Raw genomic sequence first — 27,375 nt, 5'->3', positions numbered from 1 at the left:
TATCCTTAGGTTCATCCTAATTACTGTATTAGAAAACCAACTCCAGGAACAGGAGACCGCAAAACGAAGTCTGATAGCCTGATGAGTGAGAAGTCATCACCCACAACACACTTGTTCTCCGCAAGCAGGAAAAAACCTCTAAAATGCATATTTAGTCAAGATGGCATGCACATCACTATCTGGGTTTGTTCTTCAGTGTATGTATGTTGGTATGTTCCTGCTGCCGTAGCAAACATGACTAATCCTAGTTTGAAAAGGTATAGCTTCTACTAATTTCAGCTAAAGTCACAGTGGATGTTGCAGGTGTCTCACTTTGAAACGTGTACTGAACAGTCCCTGGCTTATGATTGTTCAAAAGAAGCATTTCAGAAAAACTCTGGAAGATATAAATGCCATTGTTTTCAGTTTATCACTGAAATTTCTAAACATCCCTTAGAAGTCCACAGATCAGAATAAGCATACTTCAATAATTTATTTGGAAGTCTATGGCATGTCTTACTTGAAAGAAATACTCAGTTTGCTTCATAGGGCCCTACACCACCTCACTCCTGCTATCAGATTTAATCCAGGGTTTCAAAGCCACTAATACATCAATAACCAATTTTTGCATTGTAGTTATTTACTGAAGAAAGCTTTAAAAGCTCACATTTTACCAATCATCACCACACAAAGTAGGGAAGAGAAGAAGCATTTTCCTGTCCAAGACCACCATTCAACAAAGTATTTCCTGGATCATCTTCAGTAGTGACGAAAAATGACATGAATTATACCTTATCCCATCATTCCATTCCACCATTTACTGCTATTATTTACTTTATTCTGTTGGGTTATGGTATAATTGGTAGTGACGTAGCTGTAGGAGGGAAGTCTGCATTCTTTTAACTGTTCTAGTGTTCTCTGCTGCTGTCCATAACAATAATTGCAGCCATCCGGGATAAATAAGGATAGCAAACTCATCTTTCACCCGTTTCCAAAGTTCTGAAAGATAATTTCTTAGGTTATGGGTGGGACTATTTTCCTATGTTGGGCAACTATATCTCATTCAGGCTAGGGTGAAAACTCTTTACCAAAGAGGAAGGTTTTGCAGAGTTCTCAAGCTCAGGCTCATCCAAAACAATGATTTGGCTATAACAACTGTGAATAATTTCTTCCCTCTTCTTGCATTTTTTTATCCTAAAATTGGTAGTACCAACTGACAGACACAATTGCAGTAATTGGTGGCGGTTGACAGACTGCGACACAATAGCTAATACATCACTGATATATTAGTTGCATAGAAGGGAAGGATGAGAATGGCAGTGATCTGGAACTCTTGCTCTACTTCCACTCTAACCATCTTGCCAGGCTCTTTAACATACACAACACACTGATCCGCATTTTGCACTACCAAAAGTTATATCAATTATATATATGAATGTTAACTCATGACAACTTTTTTTCCCAGCTAATCTGAGCCATTCATCAAAAGGAAGGTCTAATGAAGTTTAGCAAGACGACCCTACCAAGTCTCCCACAGACTGGCCAGGAGCCATCCTGCTACCTCAACCAGTTCAGAGCACTGAAAAAGTCTTTCTAATGGGATTTAGTCATCATGGTGGCCATTTCCTTAGGGACATTAAGGATGTATACAGCTTGCTTTCTCTTCTGCTAGCCCTGTTTATCTGTTTTTCAGTTAAACACAGTAGTTTATTTTGGGACTTTTCACTAAATATTTGGAATTTCAGCAAATGTTAAGAACTTTCACAAATGAAATTTTATTTCAAAATTTTGGTCATCTGATCAAGTTACAAAAACAGTATTGCCCACAAAACCCAGGCCAATATACAGAATGTAAAATACTTTAAAAAAAGGAAACATGAACACCTCGGAACCAGATATTAATCACTTTTGTCAGAAAATCATATTCTAATCAGAAGTGAAACATTTTGCATGGTTGTGATAAAATAATTAAAAAAAAAAGAGGATCCAACAATATCAAGATATTCAAAAGCCACTGAAAAGAGGGTTTTGAATTTTCTATACTGCAGTCACAGTCTGTATTTTTTTATGTAAACATTGCACCATCAGTGTACTTCATGTTTCTTAAGGAAAGCATTTTGACGTGCATAATATAGAAACAGAGGAAATCATCTGATCAGTCTAAACTTCCCCCCAGAACTTTAGTTTGAAGAGAAACCAGATTTTTATTGAGAATTGACGAAGATATTTTGTGAACTCAAATTCCTCCACAACACAGAATTTCTTTTACTAACGTGGTTTGCCATGACTTGTTATTTATGGTAATTGTGTGTATAGTTTTAAACAACTGAGATAAATATGCAAAATTATAACAATGCATAGTTTACAAAGAAAAGTACATGCAGAGGTAATCAGATGCATTATTCATTTACTATGAGGCAAAGAATCCCCACTCTGATTTTGAAAAAAAAAAACCCGTACATATCCTCCAACCCTGGGATTGCCTTTACTGGCATCCTAAATACTACAAACCAACCATGTCTTCAGGCATCCCCCTAGGACTCTCCTCAGTGTATTTACTGCCTCCTGACTTGGTGTGACTTCGCAGCTTCTTTTATATTTTCTGTTAAATGTGGTGGAAAATTTATTCTGAGTTACAAATAAAAAATAATTCTACATCTTTACCTATTATTCCAGTCTCTGATATCCCAACAATTCAACACTAAAATTCTCCATATCCCCATGAGGGCATCTTGAACATACATGTGTAAAAGGCTTCGACAATGCAATAGTTTAAAGTATATTACATTAAAAACCTATGGTTTCTCAAATATTGCTTTAAAATAATTGCAAACAAAGTTGCAACAAGTGGATATGACAGCAAATATGATCGTATTCACCAAGTGAAATAAATACTTCAGGACACTGGAACACTTATTAAGTTTGAGAGGTTTGGATTCCCCCCCCCAGTTCCTTGCCTGAACTGCCGATGCACATAGATACTGGCATGTAAAATACTGCACAGATTCGAATGACTTTTGAATATGAATTTTCACAGTTTTTCTATCCTGACTACTCCGTTTTTCCTTGAAGGTTGGTTTACAGTAAAATTGAAATCTAAATTCTGACTCTGCATAGAAGATATATTGCTATTAAATTTACTGTTCCACAGGGACTTTATTAGGGCTGCTACTCAACTGTGCATCATTTTAATTAGAATTAACACTTTCATCTTGTTTATGAATATATGTAAGATAAGCTTTGAAATATTTAACATCTGGGAATACCATCAAGCTGTCACAGCAAAATTAAGACATTCCACATACATAACTATTATTATATAATATCCAGGTACCAAATAACTAAACATTCATTGTTAGCATTTGAAGTATAATCTTTCTACGCATACATTTCCATGTCCTTTGGGAATTTATTCATGCTTTGATCATTATCCCTTTGAAGCAACGCTTCTTTAAAGAGAGACATTTCGAGTGCAGTCCTTGACTCTGTTAGATGTCTCACTGGTAGGTACAAGACCTATTTTACATAATTTATGCTACCGTTAGCAGACATATCCCTAGAAGGGCACAAGCTTACTGCAGTGGGTTGGTTCCCAAGGAGCACCTTCCTTTGCCAAGCTGTTTACTTTGCAGGATAGAAAGATTCATAGAAATTACTGTTCAAAAGACCACCATCACCAGGTCGGCCACCTCTCATGAAGTCAAGATTCCTCCCTGCAGAATATTCTCCTGTAGTTTGATGGGACTCCTAAAAGTAAAACTGGGGCGGGGGGGGAAGCTGAACAAAAACAAAAAACTAACACACACACACACCCCCAACACCTTCCCTTCAAAAAAAAAAAACAAACCACCCCACACCAAACTAAAAACCAAAGCCCTTCAAGAAACCGACTTTCAGCACATCAACTAAATCACCATGGGACTGCATTTCAGAGATGTGTCTGACAGTAAATAAGCCTTTGTTAATTTATCCTTTTAGATCTACTGCCATCATGAAAGTCTACGAATGGTCACTTGGATTATGACAACTCTTAAACATGACAGACACATGCCAGGTGAGGTCCAGGTGACAGGTAACCATTTGGAGATCAGGTTTGAGGCAGACTCTCCATGAGCTGCTGGTGAGGAAAGGCAGGGAGCAGCGACCAGCAGCTGGCACCTCAGAGAAGGAGCTAAGGAAGGGGTGAGATGTGGGAGACAACCAGCAGCAGGAAGGCTCCTATGAGAGGGGCCATGAGGGCTGCTCCAGTGGAGGTCTGGGCTGGCTTTGCAGGTAATGCATAGCAACAACAAAGAGCTGCCACTTTTCGCTGCAGCTGAAGTGATGTCAGGATACAGGCATTCAAATGGTGGTTAGGCAGCTTCTATGAACCATCAGCTGTAACGGCACTACTTAAAATTTCTATTATAACAAAATACCAACTGCATAAACCTGCAGGGAAAAGGTAATATATGTCAACCAATAAGAATTAACTTTAGTTTCTATAGGCTATGTTTTCTTCCATACCCTTGCTGTAGGTACTAAAGACCTAATAAACACCTAAGTCCTTCTAAAACCCTACAAAACTATTCTGTACAGTTGAACATCAGTGTTCAGCACAGCAACATACTGTCTGGATGTCAAAACACGAAAATTTTACAAAAATAGTAGTCCAATCTTCTCATTCTTAGAAGTCAAGCGATTTTTACATTTAGAAAATATTTTTAACTTCGAAGTATGTAATAAAGATATGATAAAGAAACATAAAGAAACACATACTCCTCAAGCAACATGAAATGAATTATTCTGCTTTTACAAAGTCAACTTCTCGGCACACTATTAATAGTACAGAACATTAAAGGACTAATTTAATTTATTTGTTTTACAAAACAAAATGGGAAAAATTGCAGAGAAATGCAATCTCTTTGACTGAAAGCACCTTAGAGAGGCTCATCCATTGCTTCGAGTAGGTTGATACAGAAGAAACAGAACATAAATACATTCCAACTTTCTGAACATTTTAGTCTAAACAACCAGAGAATCCTGTTCAACAGGCATATTGAAAATGCAGTTTCCACATACAAAGGATATTCATTGTGTTCAGTTCAACTCTCTTCAAACCCTCCAGCCAAGTTTAATCACTGATCACCATGCAGACTATGATTTTTTGTCCCATTTATCTTTAGAAATATTTACCTTTTAATCAACAAAACACTGAAAATCTTAACAGAAAACTTACTTTCAAGCTCGTTTTAGAGAATGAAAGACCTTTGGGATTGGTGACAAGTATACTTGTCACCAGTGTCTCCCAAAGATTTCACAGCAAATGAGCTCTTTGGATACACTTCACTTTTTATACACCAAAATAAAATTATGAACCATAAGTTTTAGGAATTTTCCTTCTTCAGGCCATGTTTTGGGTTTTTTGATTGTTTTTAAATGCTTGTGACATTGCATGGAGTGGTACAAAATGCCCTGTGTATGTCTCTTGAATATCTAGATGAGATTATTAGAAGAAATCTCAGTTATGTGAGATGAGAGCTGAGAGCGACAGGAAAAATCAGAGGGAGACAAACTAAAATATTTACATAAACACCAGCAAGATTGATGCTGAGAGAGCAGTAAGACCAAAAGAGCACACCAGAACTTGTTCAGAGTATGCAGATATGGGAAGTGAGAGATGCCTAGCAAGCAGAAACATTCTATGAAGTAGATGAGTAACAATAATAATACTAATAATAATGACAATGCCAAAAAGCAGTAGAACAAGTACTAGAAACAGCACCTTTGTAAGACTATCACCGATATGTCAGAGCAGGGGCAGATGTTTAAAAAAATGTAAACCAGTAAATTGTGTAGGATGTTCAGCTGCATTTCCTTTCTTATATTGCCACCAGGTGCCACATGAAATGGTTCTGCAAGTGAGCCCTCGGATGCTGCCTGCTCAGCACAGCTCTTCCACCTCCCCATAAAAGCAGTAAAAGTACTAATGACAGCAAAGCACTATGGTAATACAAACCCCCCCAAAATAGTTTCCTTTTCAGAATTTGGCATCCAGAAGTATTATAGCATCTGACCTTTTGAAGTTTAAGTTACTCATCCTCTCTTCTTGCCAAGAGACTTGCAACAGTCTTCAAAGAGCACTGCAGTTCAAAAGGCATCTATCTCCATCATTTCTCTTGAAAGCTGCAGGCTCAGTGCTGTGAGTTGCAGTGGAGAACTGACCATCACTTGCAACTCCATCAAGCTGAAGGCTTTGAGCTTTCCCCACGCAATAGAGGCCAGGGAGCAACACGCAGCCCTCACTTTCTGACCCCGCAGCAGCTCTGGGACACACTGCGCTTGGGCAGTGGTGAGAGCCGATACGCTGCCATGGATGTGGTCTTGCTTAGAGAGGAGCTGTGATCGCATCCAAACCTCTGCACCCGCAAGAAGTATCATGGTGTGAACCCTGATCTAAAACTACTGAGGTCTGAGAAGTCTCTGTAACTGCCACCTCAGCTTTCATGGGAATTTTCCTTGCTCTCCCTTTTCTCTTCGACAAAGGTGTCAATCAAACCTGGCAGATAATAGTATTGCATTTGCCAGCCATTTTTTTTTCCCTTTATTTGGCAAGAGCTTAAGCTTCTAAGTAGACTCCACGTTGCTTTGCTCAAATGATGCCTCCGACATAACACAAATTTGGGGGAGGAGGGGGAGGTTATTTCTGAGAATTTTTAAAATACTATTGGCCTTGAAATTTAAGTTAGTCCATGACACAGAATAACTTTATAGTCTACCTCAATCTTGCTGTGTAAAATGACTGCTTTTGATATTATTTTCAAGCTTTAGGAAGAAAAGTATAAGTCAGTTGGCTAGAGAAAATCTCATCTCACTTGTGTTCTTACTGAGAGTTACAGAAAGCAAATACAGGCCAAGTTTTCAAACACTTGTACATGTTCTTTTGTAGTAAAGACAAACTTTCTGTCAGAAACGTCTTGGCACAGTTACCTCACTCCTGCTTGCAATTCCCAGGCTACACCATGCAAGAGGAAACCCTTTATTGATTGCTTTTGAAATTGCATTTCTCAGCATAAATGCTTTAATAATTGACTGAATAAAATGATGGGTAACCTCTATGGGAACAGTTCCATTACAGAATATGTTTTATGGTTTATTTGGGAATGTGTTACTCATTAATAACCTGCCTCAGAGGAAGTACAGGTGATTATCTTCAGATTTTGGAGCTTCATTTTATGAGTTCTCACAGGGACATAATCATAATACTATTCTAAAATGTTTCAATTTTTTCAAACTATAAATTTCAGCACTTGTGCTAGTAGCAGCATGGAGAAAATCAAGTTGGTTTTTTTTAAACCAAATTAATACCTAAACTCCAAAAACTTGAGCCAGAATTCTCTTTGAACATTATATAAGTATACATGTCTACATAAAGTGTTAAGATTTAGGTGAAGTTTCTTATGATTATTAAAAAAAATAAATCCACAACCTACTACAGTGTAAAGACTTGGAAACTTTCACCAAGCACCCTGACTAAAATTTTTTTCATCAGCTTATATTTATTTTTATTATTCCGGGCTCCATCACAAAAAGTCAATGATGAGCAAACATTCTAGAAACTGAATTTTCATGAAGACAAATATAACAAACCCTTATTGAGCCAGAACTGTTACTTCACTGCAACATATGACTACAGAAGTCCCTAAGACATGATTTTTACATAACTTTGCTGTATGCAAAGTGTTCCTTTGTCCAATTAGTGGCAGTTTGTAAATCACAGTTCCGTCAAAGTATTTATCTTTCACAGGTTTCAATGAATTCAATGCCTAACACAAAGCATTTTGTACTGAAGAAATGTTACTAGGTCTTTGTAAATGCACCATTATGGTTTTACTCTCCTCCATGTGCTTGTCACACAAGACCTCTTCAGAACCCATAAAGATGTACATTTTTGAGCATATTGAGGAAACCTACATACTACTGAGGAGGATATACTCAACCATAAGAAAACCCCATCATGCTTCTCTTCCAGCTAGAGGAAAGCCTCCTATGGCTGTCACGAAATACAAGCAACAAATGCTGAACTTTTAGATCCATTAAATACAGCAGTCCACAGTTTTCACTCAAGTAACTTGCCTACATTCAATATATTTGATTGTTGAAACAGTTAAGGTTGATCATGTGTGAAGTGCAATGAACATTTTCCAAGTCAAATTAATCTGAAATGATTGAACTCAAGCTACTGACTCCCAGGACAAGACAAAAAATACTACATGGTAAGCAAGAAAAAGCTGTTACCCAGGAACTGAGAGGCACTGTTTCTGTTAGTCTCTCTAGTATGTGACACGTTTTGAGGCCAAATCCCACCACACTGAGGAACACAGGAGAGTAATGCAGGGTTAGTGCCTTCCTTTTTCACCTCTTGCTATACTATAGCATCCAACCTGTCTATCTTTCTGTTTTTCCCATTTTACCAATACAAGAGGAACTTGCATGTTAGCATGAATCTGTTTATTTCTGAAAGAAACCAAATCCAAACCAAAACATTTTAAAATTTATTTATACCAGATTTTCAAAAGTCTATTTTGGGACAGGCAAGCCAAATATAAGGCTTGACCAAGAATTCAAATATGACTAGATTGTTATTGTTGGAAGGCAGCACCTTATCACATATAGGAAAATCTATATGCACACAGATTTAAAAACATTAGTGAACGAGACCTACAGACTCCCCCCCCCTTAAATGTGTTATCCCAGAGGCACTACCACTGTCATGGGTTGGCTTGGCCTTGGCCAGCTGCTCTGTTGGACCTGTGGGATGCTTCTAGCAGCTTCTCACAGGAGCCTTCCCTGTAGCCCCACTGCTACCAAAACCTTGCCACACAAACGCAATATGGGAGAAGAATCAAAGTAGCTGAGCAATCTGCGTGGCAAGATAGAAAACAGTAATAAATCAAAGAACAATTTTAAAATTTATTCATTTGTACATAGTTGAATAGATACACCAACACATTTGTATTTATAGGAGCATTTTATGAAACTTAAAACAAAAACTTTGTTTCCAGGGGTATTAGAGGTTTTGCATGTGATCATCACTGCAGAGTACTTATTTCAGCAGAGGAAAAATAAATTTACTGTGGGCTGCTCCTAATGTCAAATCATGCAGCTGTATTACTGAGTCACACGCAAGAACTAAATCAATCACTGCAGTCCCTTTGACAATTTTTGTCTCCTGTTTATCAAGGAAGCTAGTAGGATCAATATCCAACAGTATACACTAATGCAAAACCTGAGGCAAGACATCTCTGAGTAATCAGCATGCTTTTGCTTCTGAAACCTCCCATCTATGTGTACAAACAGAAAATAATGATAGTTTTTCAGTTTGAAACTTGCTACTTAGCCTAAGCTGGCTTCCTTCTTCCACTGACAAAGTAGGTTCCTCACGAAATACTGTGCTTCAATACACATTTTGGAATCAAAGTGAGAAACAGAGATTTCCTAGGATTAATTCAGTTTGCAAATAGTAAGTTTCCTATATATGCATACTTTATTCTGATGCAGTTAGAAAATAAAGGCTTTAATTGAAATTTTTACCATTAAATATACCGGAGACCAGGTTATAGTCGCTGTTGTAAGGTTCCTTATTTGCTCAAAATAACGCAAGATGTGCCAGTATCATGTGACAAGAACATGCAAACAACATGTGTTCATTTAGTATCAGTGTAGCTTCCTTGTTACATGTAAATCAAATGAAAACCTTTTTTGTTTGTTTTTTAAATCCTCACTTCTTAAGCAGCACCCCTTTTCCAGCTGTTTTACCAAATCTGTTGTGTTACAATTTATCTGGCTCAACAAATCTGCAGATGTCTGTAGATTAAGTAAAAAAGGGTTGGATCTGAACTACAACGTTAATTTATATGGGACTAAGACTTTTCTGGCGGCTATCCCAGGCAGTCATTAAACAGGTACCCTTATGTACTTTATTTAATTCCTAATATTTTGCTGCAGTTTTTGTTTTGTTTTAAACAAAACCAAAAACATTCATTTCAATAACAAACATTAGAAGTCTCCTCAGTTTTAAAACCCTGAAAAGAAGATATCATAATGCTACGATTAAAAATAACTAAAATCGTAAACTTCAGAACACATGCATATCTTTGAAAGTTTTGCATGAGGCAGCCTGGCACCCAGTGTGTAAGAAAGGGCACAAACACACAATTTAAATACATAAAAACTCCCTTCAAACTAACCTAAAACCATTGAGAAATAGGCAAAGTAATTGAATACAGCAAAATCAGATCTCTTCAGCCTGGTCCAACTCAGTAAAAATTCATCTTTCTGACAGTAAAAAACATTACACTCATTTCACATGGTCCACCGCACATCCTTTTCCTCCTACTTCTACTAGGCAACGACATTATTTTTAATCCACACTAATTGCAAGCCTTAAGGGCAAAAGGGTTCTTTATGTGCAAGTGGAAAAAGTACAATGCAAATGAAAGAGATACAGCATGAAATAGCTTGGCACATGACCTGGCATTTAGGAATTAAAAACAGTACATATGAACATAAAAGCACTACCAGCAGTGTTGGTAATGTCCCCCTCCCAACAGATAATCACTTAAAATTTAACCTACTGTAAATATATACTCTTTTTTCCAAATGTTTACAGTTCTTGAGTTCAGATCAAGTCCAATTTTTTTAGTATGTTAGCAGTTATCTGTGATTAATTATATTCAGAAGCTTTGAACAAGTCATTATCAATTGCTTTTCTATACTGTCACCTACAGAGTTGTGATTATCCACAATTCCTAATTTTTTCATTCATGTTCTTAGATTGTACTAAAACCCTCTGTTGTGTGGTTCAACCTAAAAACTGAATTTGGAAATGTCAAACTCAATGCCATTTTATCCATATTCAGAATTCAAATTAAAATATGCAGTGAGTGTTCATAGATGTTGTGTAGTGAGTGTTCATAGATGTTGTGTAGCCTTACGTAGGCTAAAAAGTGGATTTTTCAATGGAAAATACTAATAATCCCAAGTGTCTTAAGTACTTCCATTGAAAACACCGAAATCTAAAGCTCTTCAAACTCACATAAGTTATGTAAAATAAACCATCATTTCTTAAGTGCAGTAAAAAATTGAGAACACCTTCAGGAGCACTTGTATATTTAGGAATTTGCTATGAATCCCAATAAATTATATGGCAATATAAAATAAAAATTCATGCAACTATGTAATAATTTTTGGAATTGCACAATACATCACAGATATTATTTAAAAAACCAACCACAACAAACACATTTAAATTCTTTCCAGAGATCAGTGCAGAAAAGATTGTGATATACAGCTGCCCTCTCTGAAACCCAAGACGGGTGAAGAATTCTGTGAATTTTGTAGCCTTCCCATCCTCCCTGCTCTCTGGGATGTCACCAAGGGATGCCTGCTAAACAAAACACAGTGTAACAGTGCAGAGGAAACAAGGGATAATGAAGAAAAATCGTGGAGTTGATACTGATCAGTGCATCACCATTCCTGACCACTCTTTCTAACCTTCTTCACGTCACCTCTGGTGTTACCTCTATGCATGTTCCCACCTATCTCCCCTCCTTCTCCTTCACAAACTGACACTGGCTTTCTGCACAATATTGCTGCATGTGCACACTGCAGTGGCTGTCTTTGAGGTGGTTTCACTATAAGGTTTCAGTGGAAAGGAGGAAATTAAAAAAAAAATATGAAAAGTTTAAATTTCAGTGGGAAATGGGGCTTCAATTAGAATTTATTTTTTATTTAAAGTTGTAGGTTTGTATTATCATTCTTCCTACTTGTCTGCCCTATATTTTGAAAGGCAAAAGGTACTCTAAGGGCGTTGAAGCAAGTTCTGTGTGCAAGAAAGTCATCTGCAGTGGTCGAGGAGACAGATCATATCAGCTAATGCAGACACATAGCTGCAGGAAGTCCCAGGATCTTCTGTACCCATCACATTTCACAACAGAGGAAGAACAGTCAGTGGATCTTCTCAGTCCTCCACTCATTCAGCCTCTCTGACCAATTCACATCCCCGGCCATCCAGTAGAGTTGGCAGGGAATTGCACTCTATCATAGGGATCTACTCCAGTGCAAGAGAACTGTTCTAGCTCTGCTGCACGAGGGACTTTCTCTTAAAAAGATAAATTTGCAGACTTCTAAATTAGAATTTAATCTTATTTTGCCTGTTTTTGTCATCCAAATATTGCTATGCGTCTTTACAGATCTTCCTTCAGTGCCTATGGGCTGGCAAAGAAGAGTAGATCTCATAAGTAAATAAATACCTGGGAGAAAAACCCAAAAGGAACCTCACATAATGTTGCATCTCTAACTATCAGGAAACTTGTTCCAACGAATGTATGTTTTCCCTTTTCCTGTTTTCTTGCCAGCAGACAGGTAACTAAAGCGTGACAAAGAGATGCTATAGGTATGTTTATCAGGATGAGGTTAGTTCACGTTTGCAAAATGAAAATATATTCAAATTGAATCAGATGAAATGGCTGAAGATAGGCTGCCAAGGTAGAAGTCCTAACACTGTAATGTTACCACAAATTTGAGTAGTGAAGAACAGAAAGCAGTTTTTGTTCAATTAAACAAACGCTCAATGTGTCCAGGCATTAGTATCCCTAGGAAGTGTTGTTCAGTCAACTCAAGGTCAAAGAATTTGAACTTTACATTCCCACTTCTAATTGTATTTGTTTTAATTAAAATAAACCAAGTGAGTCTGTCAATGCCTGTTGTTCTACATTTTAAAAATTTCTTCACCCATACCACACAACACCCTTTGGGGAGTGGGGCATTCCTGAGACTATTCCTCAATAACAATCAACTTTTTACAGCTAGAATACACTTCTGCAATGTGTTTGATTGGTTAAGACTCTAAAAGAAATTCTGAAGTTACTCTAATAATTAGTATTTGCATATATATACCTGAATTTTTCTCTGCCATTTATTGCTAACCTTGAGTAATTCATATCCTGTTTGGCAAATCATTAAAGAAACAGACTTCAGTTAACAGTCACCCAGTTATAACTCTATCATACCTAAAAAGAACCGAACTGTTGTAATTAAGTTTATAGAGCATTCCTTGTCATGATTGTTTCTTTCCGAGTTAAAAAAAACAAATCCTCCGAAAGTCCTGATATGGCCTGTATATATTATACATTTGTTAAGATTTAGCACAACTCTTGTCTTGGGCTGACATTCAGGGAAGATATGACATTGAACTTGTTATTTCTAATTGATGTTTATTAGAATCCTGTGCAGCATCTCCTCCTGCTATGCTAAGACTTCTGAATGGGGCTGGAACCAATGATTTAGCAAAGCAAGCACTTCATATTGGAGCCATTTATGATTAGCATTGCCAAGTTATTGGTAGTAATTCATTTAATGCCTAAAGAAACAGAAAAACATGTGAATGCTGCTGCTATTTCAGGATTTTGAGGGAGAAAAAGTCTTGAAAGTAGATTCAAATCAAAGAGTGATAGATTATTTACACAATTCAGAGAAAATGGCTTTTTTTTTTTCAGGTTATGCCATTAAGAAAGGAATGTGGCACAAATAACTGTGAACCTCTTGCAATCAGTGTGACTTTCTCCTCAGTGACTTCAGAAAAGGAAGACAGCCCCCAAATTAATGAAAAATTCTTTGTCAATGTGTCTGTAAACTGTTCTAGACACATTGGGGTATAGATTTAATAAGTATGGATATTTTAATCTGGTTGTGAACTCTTTTCAGCCACTTCCACTCTGAAATGATGCTTTTAAAAGCAAATACAATGGATAGGGAATACTGATAGATTCACAGACAGAGAGATGCATAAAACCAACAAATATTGAAATGACTGAAATGTTGCCAGTTAGGTTATTTTCAACTGCCAAAATCAACTTTACTTGCTTCCCTATGATTTTAACAGCAGTGGTAAAACTGATCAAAGACTTTTTTATTCCCATTTGTGCTGCTTTATGAAACTATGAGCAATGACAAAGGCAGGATAACATTCTTTGTGCCATTCAGTACTTCCTGAACAGAGAGTGCATATCTCAACAAATATCAAAACACAAATTTGATTTTTAAGTACTGTGACAGATAACCCATATTTGGCATGAAGAGCTTATTATTCCCTACTGAGCCACATGCTAGCGTATAATATAAAGTCTGACAACATTCAGAAGTAAAAAAAAAATATTCAAGTATTACCAAGTATTGCATACCACCTGATTACTTGCTAGAACAGATTTCAAAATACAAAGTTATTATTTTGAAAGTTATTTTCATGCAGAAGGCAAAAACAGTTATCAGTTTTCAGTATGTCACAGAGTGTATCTATGAGAAGAACTGACAGAATGGCATCAGTGGTTCCAAGACTCGAGATTTGAAACTCCAGTGGTGGAATGGGAAAGACAAAAGGGCTTTGGGTTGGGATTTGGGGGAGGGACCTAGAAGACACTAAGATTGTAGAAATACATCTCAGGTCTTAGCCAACTAAGATGTAGTGGCTTCTCCTCTCCCTCCCACCTACCCCTCCCATCCCCCCGTTTCTATAAAAACAAGTGAAATGTAAGTTTTACAAGTTTTCCCTTCGAAAGTTAGTAAAGTTCAGGTATTTTACAATTTAATGGGTATGAAAGAACTGGTTCAGATCATACTGACAAGTGACAAATCTTTTAAACTCTAAATTTCTGATTCGTGTCTCAGCCAAGAAGCAAAGTCTCAAAATAGGACATTATGGCTGTCTGAAAGATTGCTGTCAACATAGGTAGTTATCTCACTTCAGTTCACAATGCTCAAAACAGTCACATTGTAAAAATGTGTTCCCAGCTACCCAAGCACACGTCTCCACCAGCAGCTTTAGCACAAAGGGAAATGTGGCACCCTGACGGTAACCCTTCTAACTCATGGTTAAAGCACAAGCGCTGGAGAGTGAGCACTAGTGAAATTAAACTGTTGCACTCTAGTTCTGAAAGTATCTCATACATTTGGGCTTGCCTTAGGCATGACATTCATGAAGGAATGCATGACAGACTTAGAAACACTGTCAGAAAACATACTAATATCAAAATACACTGGAGATGACTAAATGCACAACATCAGAAACCTATGAAAATTATTTCAAAACATGTATGAAAATTCTATTAGATCATAGTTTTCTAAAATATTTGTTACTCTTAGGGCGAATAGATAAGAATATGCAGACACTCAAGGCTTTGGGTATTCCATTTCTTCTAGGAGGTACCTGTTCAGCAGCAGACTGGACAGCTAAATGAATAAACAAGTAGAGTCAATGCATAGCAGAAAAGTTTCCTGACTTTTTTTGTGGGCTTTGGTTGCTGGTTATATTGCTCATGTACAGTTCTAGAGTATGACTCACCCACATAATGGACAGAAATTCATTAAGCGTTAATGTCTTGAAGAAAATTCTTATCCCATTAAGAGAGAAACCTTTTGACCTTATATAGAAAATTATACTTGATTCCAGTAATGGCAATGTCAAAATTGTATCTCTGCAATGAAAATATTTTGATAATTAATGCCAGCAAGCTCAGACAAAGTGAATTTCATTTTCTGATTGCAATGCATAGTGTGCTTTTAATGCTCTATATCGTCCAAGGTTGCAGTGCAGCTTGCCTCGTGCCATCAAATCTGAGGAGCTCTTGAGCAAAATATTTGGGCAATAGAAACATTACTTGCATAATTCATGGAGTCTTTCTCTTCTTTTTTGCTTGTCCTGGTTTTGGGTAAGATAGAGATAATTTTTTTCACAGCAGCTAGTATGGGGCTACGTTTTGGATTTGTGCTGGAAACAGTGTTGATAACCCAGGGATGTTTTAGTTACTGCTGTGCAGTGCCTATACCGAGCCAAGGCCTTTTCTGCCTCTCAGCCCACCCCACCAGCGAGCAGGCTGGGGCTGCACAAGGAGTTGGGAGGGGACACAGCTGGGACAGCTGACTCCAACTGACCACAGGGATATCCCACACCATGAGATGTCTTCCTCAGTATATAAAACTGGGGGAAGAAGGAAGAAGGGGGGGAACATTCGGAGTGATGGTGTTTGTCTTCCTAACTGTTAACACGTGACGGAGCCCTGCTTTCCTGGGGATGGCTGAACACCTGCCTGCGGGAAGTAGGGAATGAAGTCCTTGGTTCGTTTCTCTGTGTGCTCAGCTTTTGCTTTCCCTATTAAACTGTGTTTATCTCAACCCACGAGTTTTCTCACTTTGAGTCTGCTGATTCTCTCCCCCATCCCACCACGGAGGCGGTGAGTGAGTGGCTGGGTGGGGCTTAGCTGCTGGCTGGGTTAAACCACAACATTGCTACAAAGCAAATGTTGAACCAAAAGCAGGCTGGTATCTTACTGGCTACTCAGGCTTTTTTACAATCAATTACTACAGAAAATGACCTTATACTCAAGTCATGTTTCATACAGTAGAAGAGAACATACAAAGTACATACACCCTTTAGTAACTCTTTCTGAAGCTAACAAAACAACTCACTACTAAGAAACTGCATAGTATGAAAAGATGCTCACCTTTTATGATTAAGTAAGTGTCACCTACTCAGCAGTCCTGGCAGGTAGAAAATAAGTCTCAATATGCACATTCTCCACAGATTCCAGTCTCAAGATGAATCCACAAAAGCCTGGAGTCCTGGGCTTTACTCAAGTATACCACAGCATTTACAAAGTTTTAGCACAGTATTCATGTTCTAAACAGCACAAAAGTTTAAGTAACCTGAATTTTTCTGTTTGTGCATGAAATCCAGTTATTACAAAGTTAGAGAAATACAACCACTCTTAAGAGTGGCAGAGAGAGGGTTAATGAACCACACCACTACTTGGATTGTGCAGAACATATGCTTTTTGCTCCTGCATGTGTTCACCTATGAAAGTGAAGGACTGAAAAGGAAAGAAAACACATTTCCCTTTGTAGTCATCTTCAAGTTGAAACCTTGATTTAAAACATGCTTAATTCGCTGTTGTAGTGACAAGGTGCAGTGCTCTATACACACCAGCACAGAGTACGGTCTCTGCAAAATTCTTGACGAGAGATCTCCAAGAACAGCTATGCTCATGTAGACAATTCTTAAGATACAAGAAGATGGCAAAAAACATTCAGCAACTAAATCATGTACTGACACCTGCTTTACAAACAACCTGTCTTACTACATTTGTACATTAGTCTCTGAAAAACAGTACTATATATCTAGCTTTACTTACAAATTGTGGTGAAACCATTTTGAGCACTTTTGATTTTAGCCTTTTGCATTAACTGTGACTAGGGCAAACATCTCTAACTGAATTTGATACCTACTAATTTTCTACTATGTTAACATGCATGTTATTCATGGAGGCATTTAACACCCTTTGTTTTACAGAAGCATGGATAATGATTGTTATGTCTTCAGGTGACTTCATCTCCTCTCTGTGCTTACAGAAGAGATCTGAGTCTGAGTTGATTGCCTAGATTCCCTTTTTAGGTATATGGAGGAAAAACATGGTTTTTTCAGTCACTGCTCATCTCATCCTGTGATTGATATTTAAATATGATAAAGAAGCCCATATTTTGGAGCAGGATTCATCTCCACTAATTACAGAGGGAGTCAAGGTAACTACCTGATCTATGCACACATACATTGTGGGCACCTACAGTTAGACAAAATGAAAGTCATCTTCAGTAACTAAATGTTTTCTTAGAAATCCACAATATTGTGACTCCAAATAACTTTGCATATTTCTAGACAAGAAGCATTGCTTGAAAGTGTCATGCAATATTTCCAATATACAATAAGCTATTTGATCTGCATATGACATCATATGACTTATTTAAATTAAAAAGAAAATCTAATAGTGTTTTCTTACCATGGCAGGAGCCATCCACTTCTTCATATCCTACACTGCAGATGCATCGTCCAAGAGGCACAAGCCAATCCCCATCTGCTCCACAATACAATTTTGGAGTATCACGTTCCTCAGCGCTCTTCACACAGGAACCCCGTACTTCCACCAAAGAAGAAGAATCAACCCTTGGAATAGTATCAGGAAACATAGCCAAATTACGGACAGTGAATGGGCACTTTTTGTAGTAAACACGGACTGAGACCAAAGCAATGCATGCTCCAATGTCCTGAAAAGCAAGATAAAATCCTTTCATGTTTATTGGCCCAACCTCACGAACTTCTGTGTTGAGTTTAAGAATGCGGTCACCCAAGTCCATCTGTGTAAAGCTCTCATCAGCCGCAATAGTATCAATTTTAGTGTACTGGTTTGGCTTGAATTTTACTCCATGAGACTCATCTGACTCCATGTAGTAGAGGTTGAAAGTTTCCTTGCAGGTTCCCAGTACCCATGGAATACTGTTGCAGTCTCTCAGGGTAAACTTCATTTCCACATAAATTTTCTGTGCAGCATCACGGGAGATCCAGTTTGTTCGAAGCCAGTTGTTTTGGTTTGGTTCCATCACATTACATACCTGGTAAGTATGAATGGGACGATTGTGTTCATCCATTTCAGTTATGGCATCCCACTGAAAAGAAAATGAAATTGTTTGCAAACAAAGAAAAATAAGTATTACATGCATGCATATATACAGAGCCCATGTACACACACACACGCCCCACATATATGCATTTGTGGATTAACTAAGAGAAAATGATTTACTTAAAGCTGAGTGGAAAGACAGTCATCAAAAGCAGATACCAACTACAGAATGGTACAAGTTTTATTTCAGAAACTCTATGATGAATTTCTATAATAAAAACATTTAAAAAGCAGCATGACTCAATAGAAGTGGGGAAAAACTGGCCATGTTTATGTTAGCAAATTTAATAAGTCTGAGAACATTCCTGGCCATGTCATTCAATCATCTATGCTGAAAAAACATTGCTAGAACAGTCCTGTCCGGTATGCCAGTGGGCTGGCTCTCTAGCAGTCCTGCAAGCAACTCTCACAGCTCAGGCACATGGCACTGGCCAGGCACCTGCAGCAGACAGCAGCTGGGATGCAGCCACTCTGGTTTGGTGGGTCTGAAGTGTTTGGCATAGGTTGTCCTGGTTTACAGAATTGTCCTATGAACTTTTCCCTGCATATGCAGAGATGTTACAGACCGTATGGAGCCAAAAATATATTCATTTCCACTTTAAAAAAAAAAATTCTGTCACAGACATCATGCCATTGTTGTTGCCTTTATAAATTCTCTTTACTACAGTTGGGAAGTGAAGGGGGAATTCCCCCACCCCCAAGATTTTGCATTGTATCAACTTCGAAAAAATGTTCCCAAATTCTGGTGGAAATTCCTGCATAGAGGCTCTCAAAAAACATGAATCTTTGAAAAGTTATTGATGTGCTATGTTCAAAAGGCTTACTAAATGCCTAACTTATTACATAATCTGCTACTCTAAACGATTACCAACATCCCCCAAATAGCTTCAATATAATTGAGTCAACTTTCCACTAAGCATGGCTAATATCAATACAGCATTAGATATAGATGTTTTCTGATCAAAACATAGAGCTTTATATAGTTCTGTATCCAAAAATATTGTGTCCCACCAGAAGTATTAGCGTGGCTTTTAGATGTACTTTTGTCTTATGGCATTGACATATCAAATAAGCCAAAAACCTGTTCATAAATAACACTCATAACACCAGACTACATTGTTTCATAGCATTAAAACATCAAAATATAAATTATTCATGTTCACAGTTTAACATACTTGGAACAGCTTTATTATAAACACATGTTTAGCTAAAATTATTTGCCTGCAAATAAGATGCATAAGCTTAAAACTGAGAAAGCAGAAGTCCTTCTTAGTTACCAACAGAGTAAATCTTTCACTCTTATCAACTTTCTGAAATTTTGCAGTACTTTGGTTAAATTCACTGTATGGCATTTTAAAATTCTGTATTAACTGCATATAGGTGTACACACATGCCAAAGCACATGTTCGAATTACGCACAATACGCAATTCTGAGTAAAAAACAAGATACAGACCTTACCCATCATTGTTCAAACATAAATGAAACTTCTGCTTGCCCCATGATACATCAACCCCACACATTTTTCTGCTCTAATACACACCATATCAATTATTTCAGAAACTCAAGTTACACTCCTAAAGATGCATTTTGGCTACTTGAGCAGCTGAATATTCATAGTGCCTACTTCAGTATTACAAAGAAGGTATGGGTTGGCCTGTTGCCTACAGGATTAAAAAAATGTAGGAAGTACAGGTTCAGTTTACCACTTTTAAGCAAAAAAAAAAAAGTTATGTCTATCAACATTTAAAACCACTGTGGAAAGAATAACTTTTTTCACAGAAAAAGATGAACAGACAAAGAGTTAGGTCCTTATTTTCAGAAAAATTCCCAGACGTTAGATGACTCTTAAGGCACATGTGAATATGTAGAAAACTAGCTGGCTTTACTTTGAGTTTTAAGAAAAAATAATATCACATTATCGAAGTGGGGGAACGTGCACATCTCTAAGACCTTTCACATAATATTTATGTAAAAAAAAAAAACACAAAAGCACAAACCAACAACAACATTGGAGGCGGGGTAAAGAGTGCACCCTCTTGTTTAGGAGTGAACTGATCCATCATGGTGGAAGCAGAAGAGAAAAAAAAAAAAGCTGTGGCTCCATTAGCCTGAAAACTTTGATTTTAAATGTTGGCTGGAATTCCTGCAGTAAAAGCAATTCCAAATGCTGCCAAGATGAGATCAGAGGATTGGGATTTCTGGTCACTGCACTGTGCACCTGGGAGCTCAAAAAAAAAAAAAAGGGGGGGGGGGGTTGGTGTAAGTAAAGGCCTTTACAAGCCATCACTTTTGGGGATTCTTCCTATCACAGTGTGTTACCTTTGTCTGAAGGCTCTGTCCTAAGAATCACAAAACATCGCACCTTATATGATAGCCAGACAACAGCAAATACTTGGCAAAAGGTCTGCTGATTCTTAAGAGTTACTTAGATGGACAAGGGCTTTTGTATGCACTCAGAAAGGGGAATCCAACCACTTCAGCATTTATGGGAAGACCAGAACAGACCACATTTAGTCAAAATTTTATAGTGAACAACTAGTTAGCACAGGCCTTCTCATGCCATTGTCCCCAAACTGTTTTGAACTATGATTAAAGTCTATCTTGTTGCAAGCACTGTAATACCCCAAGTAGATCTTGATTTGGGAAAAGGGGACTTTCATGCTCTGGTGGCCCAGGCCTCTCTCCTGTCTTACCAAGCATGAACCCACACAGATTGATTTGATTCAAAATTCCACAGCCATGCACTCTTAAAGAAAGTAATTCCAATAATTTTTTAATTTTAAATAAAATTAATTAAAGTCCAAAGCTCCAACCCTTAAGAGTTCACCAGAAGAGGTTCTTTAAAAACAAGGCAGATAAGTCTCTCAGCCACTGATTCCCATTTTGCCTACTTATCTGTTATATGAGCCAAGGACACACTACCTTTTTCTTCACATACAAAACACGTGCTATAAGTTTAAGGATTATAAAAAAAATTTGTGTTATACACAAATATAACCACAATCTATATTTAGAAAAAAGACCAGAAGCACAGAAGATTTTGAGTTTATTTGTATATCAAACCATGTTAAAATGAGGATGTGCTATAAGCTCGAGAGGTCTCAAAACCCCCAAACACCCCCCCCAAACAAACCAACCCACCCACCACACCAAACCCAGAATAAGAGTAGCAGGTGGGATGACAATGTAGTTTTTAAAATACAGACAAGTCTTCAGAACCAGAGTAAACTAGCTTAAAGCAAAAAAAAAAAAACCAAAACACCTCAACATACTATTGCCTCTTAAAAATATTAAGGAAAAAAACATCCAACATATCCACCTTTACCATGAGATTCTCCTCGGAAATAATTCTATGTTCACATTAAATCAATATCTCCATTTGAACTTTGAAATTAAAGCCCTGAATTTAGCTGCTCAGTGTAGTTAATAATACTGATCTATTGCTTCTGTAGGAATGTAAAGGCTCAGAACTTCAATAACTGGTGTAAAGGAATAAATCAAGATGGACTGATCAAACATGGCCAGTGTTTTAGTTTGTTCAAAGCAGACCTTGTGTGCTTCATGCCTGTGCCTTTCCATTGTGCTCCCAGACAGCCTGCTGACAACTCCCGATTTATAAGAATTCATGCACTGGGCAAGCCAAACATTTAAAAGGCTTTTGCAAAAATGTTTAACAGAAGTAGTAGTCTAATCATCATACATATAAAATATTTTCAAAAAAGGTTAACACCTAACATTTCAACCTAGCCTTTGCACTGAGACATTCTGCATCAGGTATGCTTATATATACAGCTGTGAGTTTGTTGACATGTGCTCTTAATTACTAGTCCCATAGATTGAGTGCAAATAAGGCAAATTCCACCACTCCAAAATGTCAGTGTAATTTACTGAAAAGTGTAACAGAACTCAATCTATGATAGCCTCTGACAAGGACACATTCTTCCTAGGTGAAATAAGCAAAGCTAAAAGCAGATTGTAAGTGTTGCATTTTTCGTCTGATAAAAACGGCCAGGAAATATTAAGCAATGGTTAAATTCAGACAACAAATAGGCAAACAATTTATCAAATACAGACTAGTTTTCTTTTCAGTGTATTTCATATTATAGTTCCCAAGTAATTAAATGAAAAGTATTTATAAACATTTTAGTCGTGCAAAACTATTCTTTGCTTAAACCTTAAAAACAAATGAACAGAAGCATCTCCTTAGTGATGTTTGCATGAGAACATGGTAACATCCCCCAGAATACCTAACCTGACATGCACAAAAGCTGGCAGAAGCTGTCTGGTTTAGACAAGCTGACAGTTCAGACTTCCTTCAAACCAAGCCTCTTGATGTCCCAATGAACTGCAATACTTCAAAAAAATTTTTATTACATTCCTTTCAAACAAGGAAAACCTCGGATAATGTAGATGGAAGCAGCAGCAGCATAAAGCCAATTCTTACAACTGGAGTTCCAGGATTTATGAAGAAATATCAAACACACATTTTGGAGGGAAGACTTCAAAATTCTATTTTAACATTGTAATCAACAGCAGCATGGCTTAGAGGTTACATTTTACTTTTGTACGTGGCAAAAAGAAGCAGTAAATGTCACTAAGAAAGAACACGGAATTTGAAGATTGTTAGAGAGAAGATTTTAAGATTACTTGTCACATTCAAGCACAAAATGAGATCAGGCTACAAACCACACTGAGATTTTAGTTAGATAAAATCTCAGCTGCTTTCATATCATAGAATCATTAAGGTTGGAAAAGAACTCTAAGATCGTCAAGTCCAACCGTCAACCCAACATCACGCCTCCTAAACCATGCCCCAAAGTGCCACGTCTATCTCTACAAGCTACTTTACAACCTTTCTGTTTCATTTTACAACTTCACTAATATTTAACAGCTGTACAAGGAACACTATAAAGAGCAAATCACCTAACTTAAATCTTGCACTAGCTATATATAATACCGAAATCTGTTTTCAGTGTTTCCCACTTTTTGTTATTCTTATTTTGAACCAAACACTACCAATTTACAAAATCAGCAGGAACCATTTATTAGAATTCAGTAGGTTGTACCACCAAAGGCTGTATGGACATTAAAAAGAGATTGCATTTCATGTATTTTATGTTATTTTTAAACACCTTACTGCCTGATAAGAAAATGTCTTAGTGATACCATGCTACAGAAAAGTAAACACAGTGGGCCAGTTTCAGCCTGATGGAAGCAGTCATCACTTCCCTGAAGACACCATTTATTTCAACAAATTCTGAATCTTGATTTATCTTTAAGCCACTGTCAGTCTCTTAAACCATTACTGAGATCATATCATGCTGCTTAAAGAAGAGAGATGTTAAATTGATGATTGCCATGATTTGCCCAGCACTAGCCGTACGCAACATCAGATTTAGAGGGGGAATAAAGAACAGGAAGGACTGAGAGAATATTAGTTCACCCTGTTATCACCTCCCAGCCCTCTATGGCAGCACCGTAAAGTTGCACGTTCCCACATCAACCCTATGGCTCCACTTTGACTTCCAGTGCTGGGTACTGCTTACGGGCAGCAGCGAGGTGCCATGGCACTGCACCAGAGCCAGGAATAGTGCATCTTCTCCCATGTGAAGACATACACTACAGGCTCTTCTCCACCTTGTCACTTGAGCCTCTCATTTCCCACATTGGCAATCTCCATCGTGCCATTTGCACAGAAGCAAGGCCAAGCAGATTCTCACTGTTCAGCAACAGCCCTATTTGCACTTGAAGAATTAATTACAATATTTTATGTCAAACTACTGTAAGAAGCTTTTCCAATGAATAGAGGTAGCTATATCAAGCAGTTGAAAATATCTATTTCATAATGAGCTGATATCTGGATAACTTCACATGTAGCAAAAGACACTTTTCCCTCAAGATGTCACACTGATTGATGAATTAATAGTGGGTTCTTAATCTCAGATAACAGTTACTCAGGCACTGATCCCAGCAGTAGTTTGGTAATCTAGATTGCAGTTCTAGGATCTTGCACAGCTCAAGATTCTTTTTATTGACGTTTTACTTCATTTAAAGGAAAAGGTAGGGACACTGGTTACTTAGGCCCACGCCCTTACTCAGCAGTTTAAGGAATAGAAGAAACCATCTACCTTTACAAAGTTTGCTGCATTTGTATCCTAAGCTAGGAAGTTCCATCCCCTTTCTCCTTATTCTTTTATTGAAAGGATAATTCTCTAAAAATGAAGGGTTCTGTACTTACACATACCTAACCAGTGAATCTTAGCTCACTCCTGAACAAGGATAGGTTGTGGCAGACTAAATATCCAAATGCATTGAATGCTAAGTACACAATGGGACCCCCGGGTAAAATATCCTACACAAATCTTTTGTTGTTGAGCAAAACACATAGGGATAAGGATTGTCTTTCCATACAGGGAACTGAAGGAAAGAGTTGTGCCTGAAAAGAACATGGGATAGTCGACAGGTTTCATTCCCCAATCTCCTTCAGCCATTCTGCATTTGACTACCTCCTAAGAAAACTCATCCATAAAGGCAAGTCCTCAACAGTAGTAAGTCTTACTACCTATCTGGCCACAGAGAAAACATTTCCTTTCTCAATCAAAAAACAAAATATGTAAAGTTCATGCTACAGAGATCTCTCTTACTCTATTGCTTTCAGAGAACTAGGTAATATCGGAAACGTAGCTGTCAACTACTTCTTATACAAAAACATAGTGTGGCATTTGAAGATTCAGTGAACCTGAACTGTAGCAGTGCAATTTCCTGACATATATCCCTCATTGCCCACAGATGTCTACTCAGAACAGGTCAGGTCCCTAATAGTAAAAGGGGTGGATTATGTTTGTTATATAAAACTGCTGCTATCCTAAAAAACAAGCATGTCCTTGCAACTCATGAACCCAAGAACAGTTAGGTCAGCATTTCCATATTTATGGCATCCATAAGGATAAAAAGAAAACAGTATTTTTTCTAATATTTCAATTGGTTCTTCTATTTTGTCATTTTTATAAATGGTTTATTACTCCTTTTGGTCATCAGTATTTGCAGTTCTCAGCTGGGAGTCATCTAATGAAATCTACAAGTGAATTCTCACTTTCAACTCTTCGCTACTGACAATCTTTTAGATCCCATTTCCATGGAAACAAGCTGAATGGTAAAAATAAAGAGTTTTAAAAGTTTTTAGAATTCCCTTATAGCATCTCCAGTGAGATGATCTCCATAGAAATGAGATCAGAAAGGTCTAAGCTAGGAAACAATAGAGGAGGACCTGCACTTGGCATGCACAGCTGCTGGCTGCCATCTGCAAACGCAGATTTCAACATCTAGCTGCTGTAGTGACATTCAAGCAAAACTACCTATACTACATAACAGAATTGAAGAAAAAAAATACTTCTCTCAAATTAATGTGCTTAGAAAGTGAACATTTTAAAGCACAGTCAGCATTTAAAACATGACACTGAAAACAGCAAGATTAAAGAATATTTCAAAGAACTACAGAATTATTGTAAATTTAAATCAGTTTTCCCCCCATTATCTCTAATTTTTCTTCACCTCCAGCATTTTTTCCAAGAGCTACAACTCTGTATGTGAAAATAGATGCTCAGACCTCCGAAACCCAATAAGACAGCTGATAATACTCAATTTATGAAATGTGCCTATTTAAAAGAAAAAAAAAAAAAAAACACAAAGGAAAAAGAAGGCAGACAAAACTCCACAGCTATTCATGTATAGCTAGGAAAACGAAACACCAATTAAACTACTTATGGTCTTACATTTCAATTGAGCTGATTTCAAGTTGCTTAGGGAATGCATATAAATATATAGCATGCATTAGATTAGCTCTGTAGAACTAAAACTGCAATTGCAACACAGGTTTAGAGGAAAATGAGGCATCTGTTTTCTACATAGGCAGCAGCATATAGGCACAGACTATGACAGTTGGTGGCAAACCCCTCAAAAAATCTGTAGAAGTAAATGTAATTAAAAAAAGAACAAAATCAGAATTAAAAAAATAAAGAATAGCTAGGGAAATATAACAAGAGAATACAGGAAAGAACATTGCAGATTATTCTGTGTTCTCCAAATGCAAGCTTTAATAGGTCTTGGGCTGTGGAACAGCTGCTCTATGGTTGAAGTGGCCAGGATGATTCAGAAAGCTGTTAGTGCACTCAAAATTGAAAATCCAAAACAGCAAGTAACTTCTGTTATTCACATGAAGCACTGAATACTGAACAACCGTGAGGGTGAGCTACTCCAGATGATCCAACTTTGCTCTGGAAACACTTCTGGTTTGCAGGAATCATACATTCATAGAATCATAAAGGCTGGAAAAGACATCTAGGATCATCAAGTCCAAATGTCAACCCAACACCACCATGCCTCTTAAACCATGTCCCGAATGCCATGTCTACACATTTTTGAACACCTCCAGGGATGGTGACTCCACCACTTCTCTGGGCAGCCTATTCCATTGCCTGACCACTCTTCCAGTAAATAAATTTTTTCCTAATATCCCATCTAAACCTCCCCCGACGCAGCTTGAAGACGTTTCCTCTCATCTTATTGCTAGTGACTTGGGAGAAGAGACCAACACCCACCTCACTACAAGCTCCTTTCAGGTAGTTGTAGAGACCAATAAGGTCTCCCCTCAGCCTCCTCTTCTCCAGGCTAAACAACCCCAGTTTCTTCAACCTCTCCTCACAAGACCTGCTCTCCAGACCCTTCACCAGCTTCATTGCCCTTCTCTGGACACACTCCAGCAACTCAATGTCCTTCTTGCAGTGAGGGACCCAAAACTGAACACAGTATTCAAGGTGTGGCCTCACCAGTGCTGAGTACAGGGGTACGATC

General features: G+C 37.7%; 1 protein-coding gene across 3 annotated transcripts in view; it reads right to left on the bottom strand.

The window, feature by feature from the left end:
• Positions 1 to 27,375, bottom strand: part of EPHA6 (EPH receptor A6) — a 520,098-nt gene that overhangs the window by 370,418 nt on the left and 122,305 nt on the right. For all 3 annotated transcript variants that reach the window (XM_064468758.1, XM_064468741.1, XM_064468750.1), the window contains exon 3: positions 17,847 to 18,510. In XM_064468758.1, coding sequence (XP_064324828.1) covers positions 17,847 to 18,510 — 664 coding nt within the window. The remainder of the gene's footprint in view (positions 1 to 17,846; positions 18,511 to 27,375) is intronic.

Source organism: Phalacrocorax carbo, chromosome 1 (assembly GCF_963921805.1).
Source record: "Phalacrocorax carbo chromosome 1, bPhaCar2.1, whole genome shotgun sequence".
Taxonomy (NCBI): Eukaryota; Metazoa; Chordata; class Aves; order Suliformes; family Phalacrocoracidae; genus Phalacrocorax; species Phalacrocorax carbo.
Note: the sequence above shows the minus strand (reverse complement) of the source record. Positions and strands in the feature narration are given on the sequence as shown.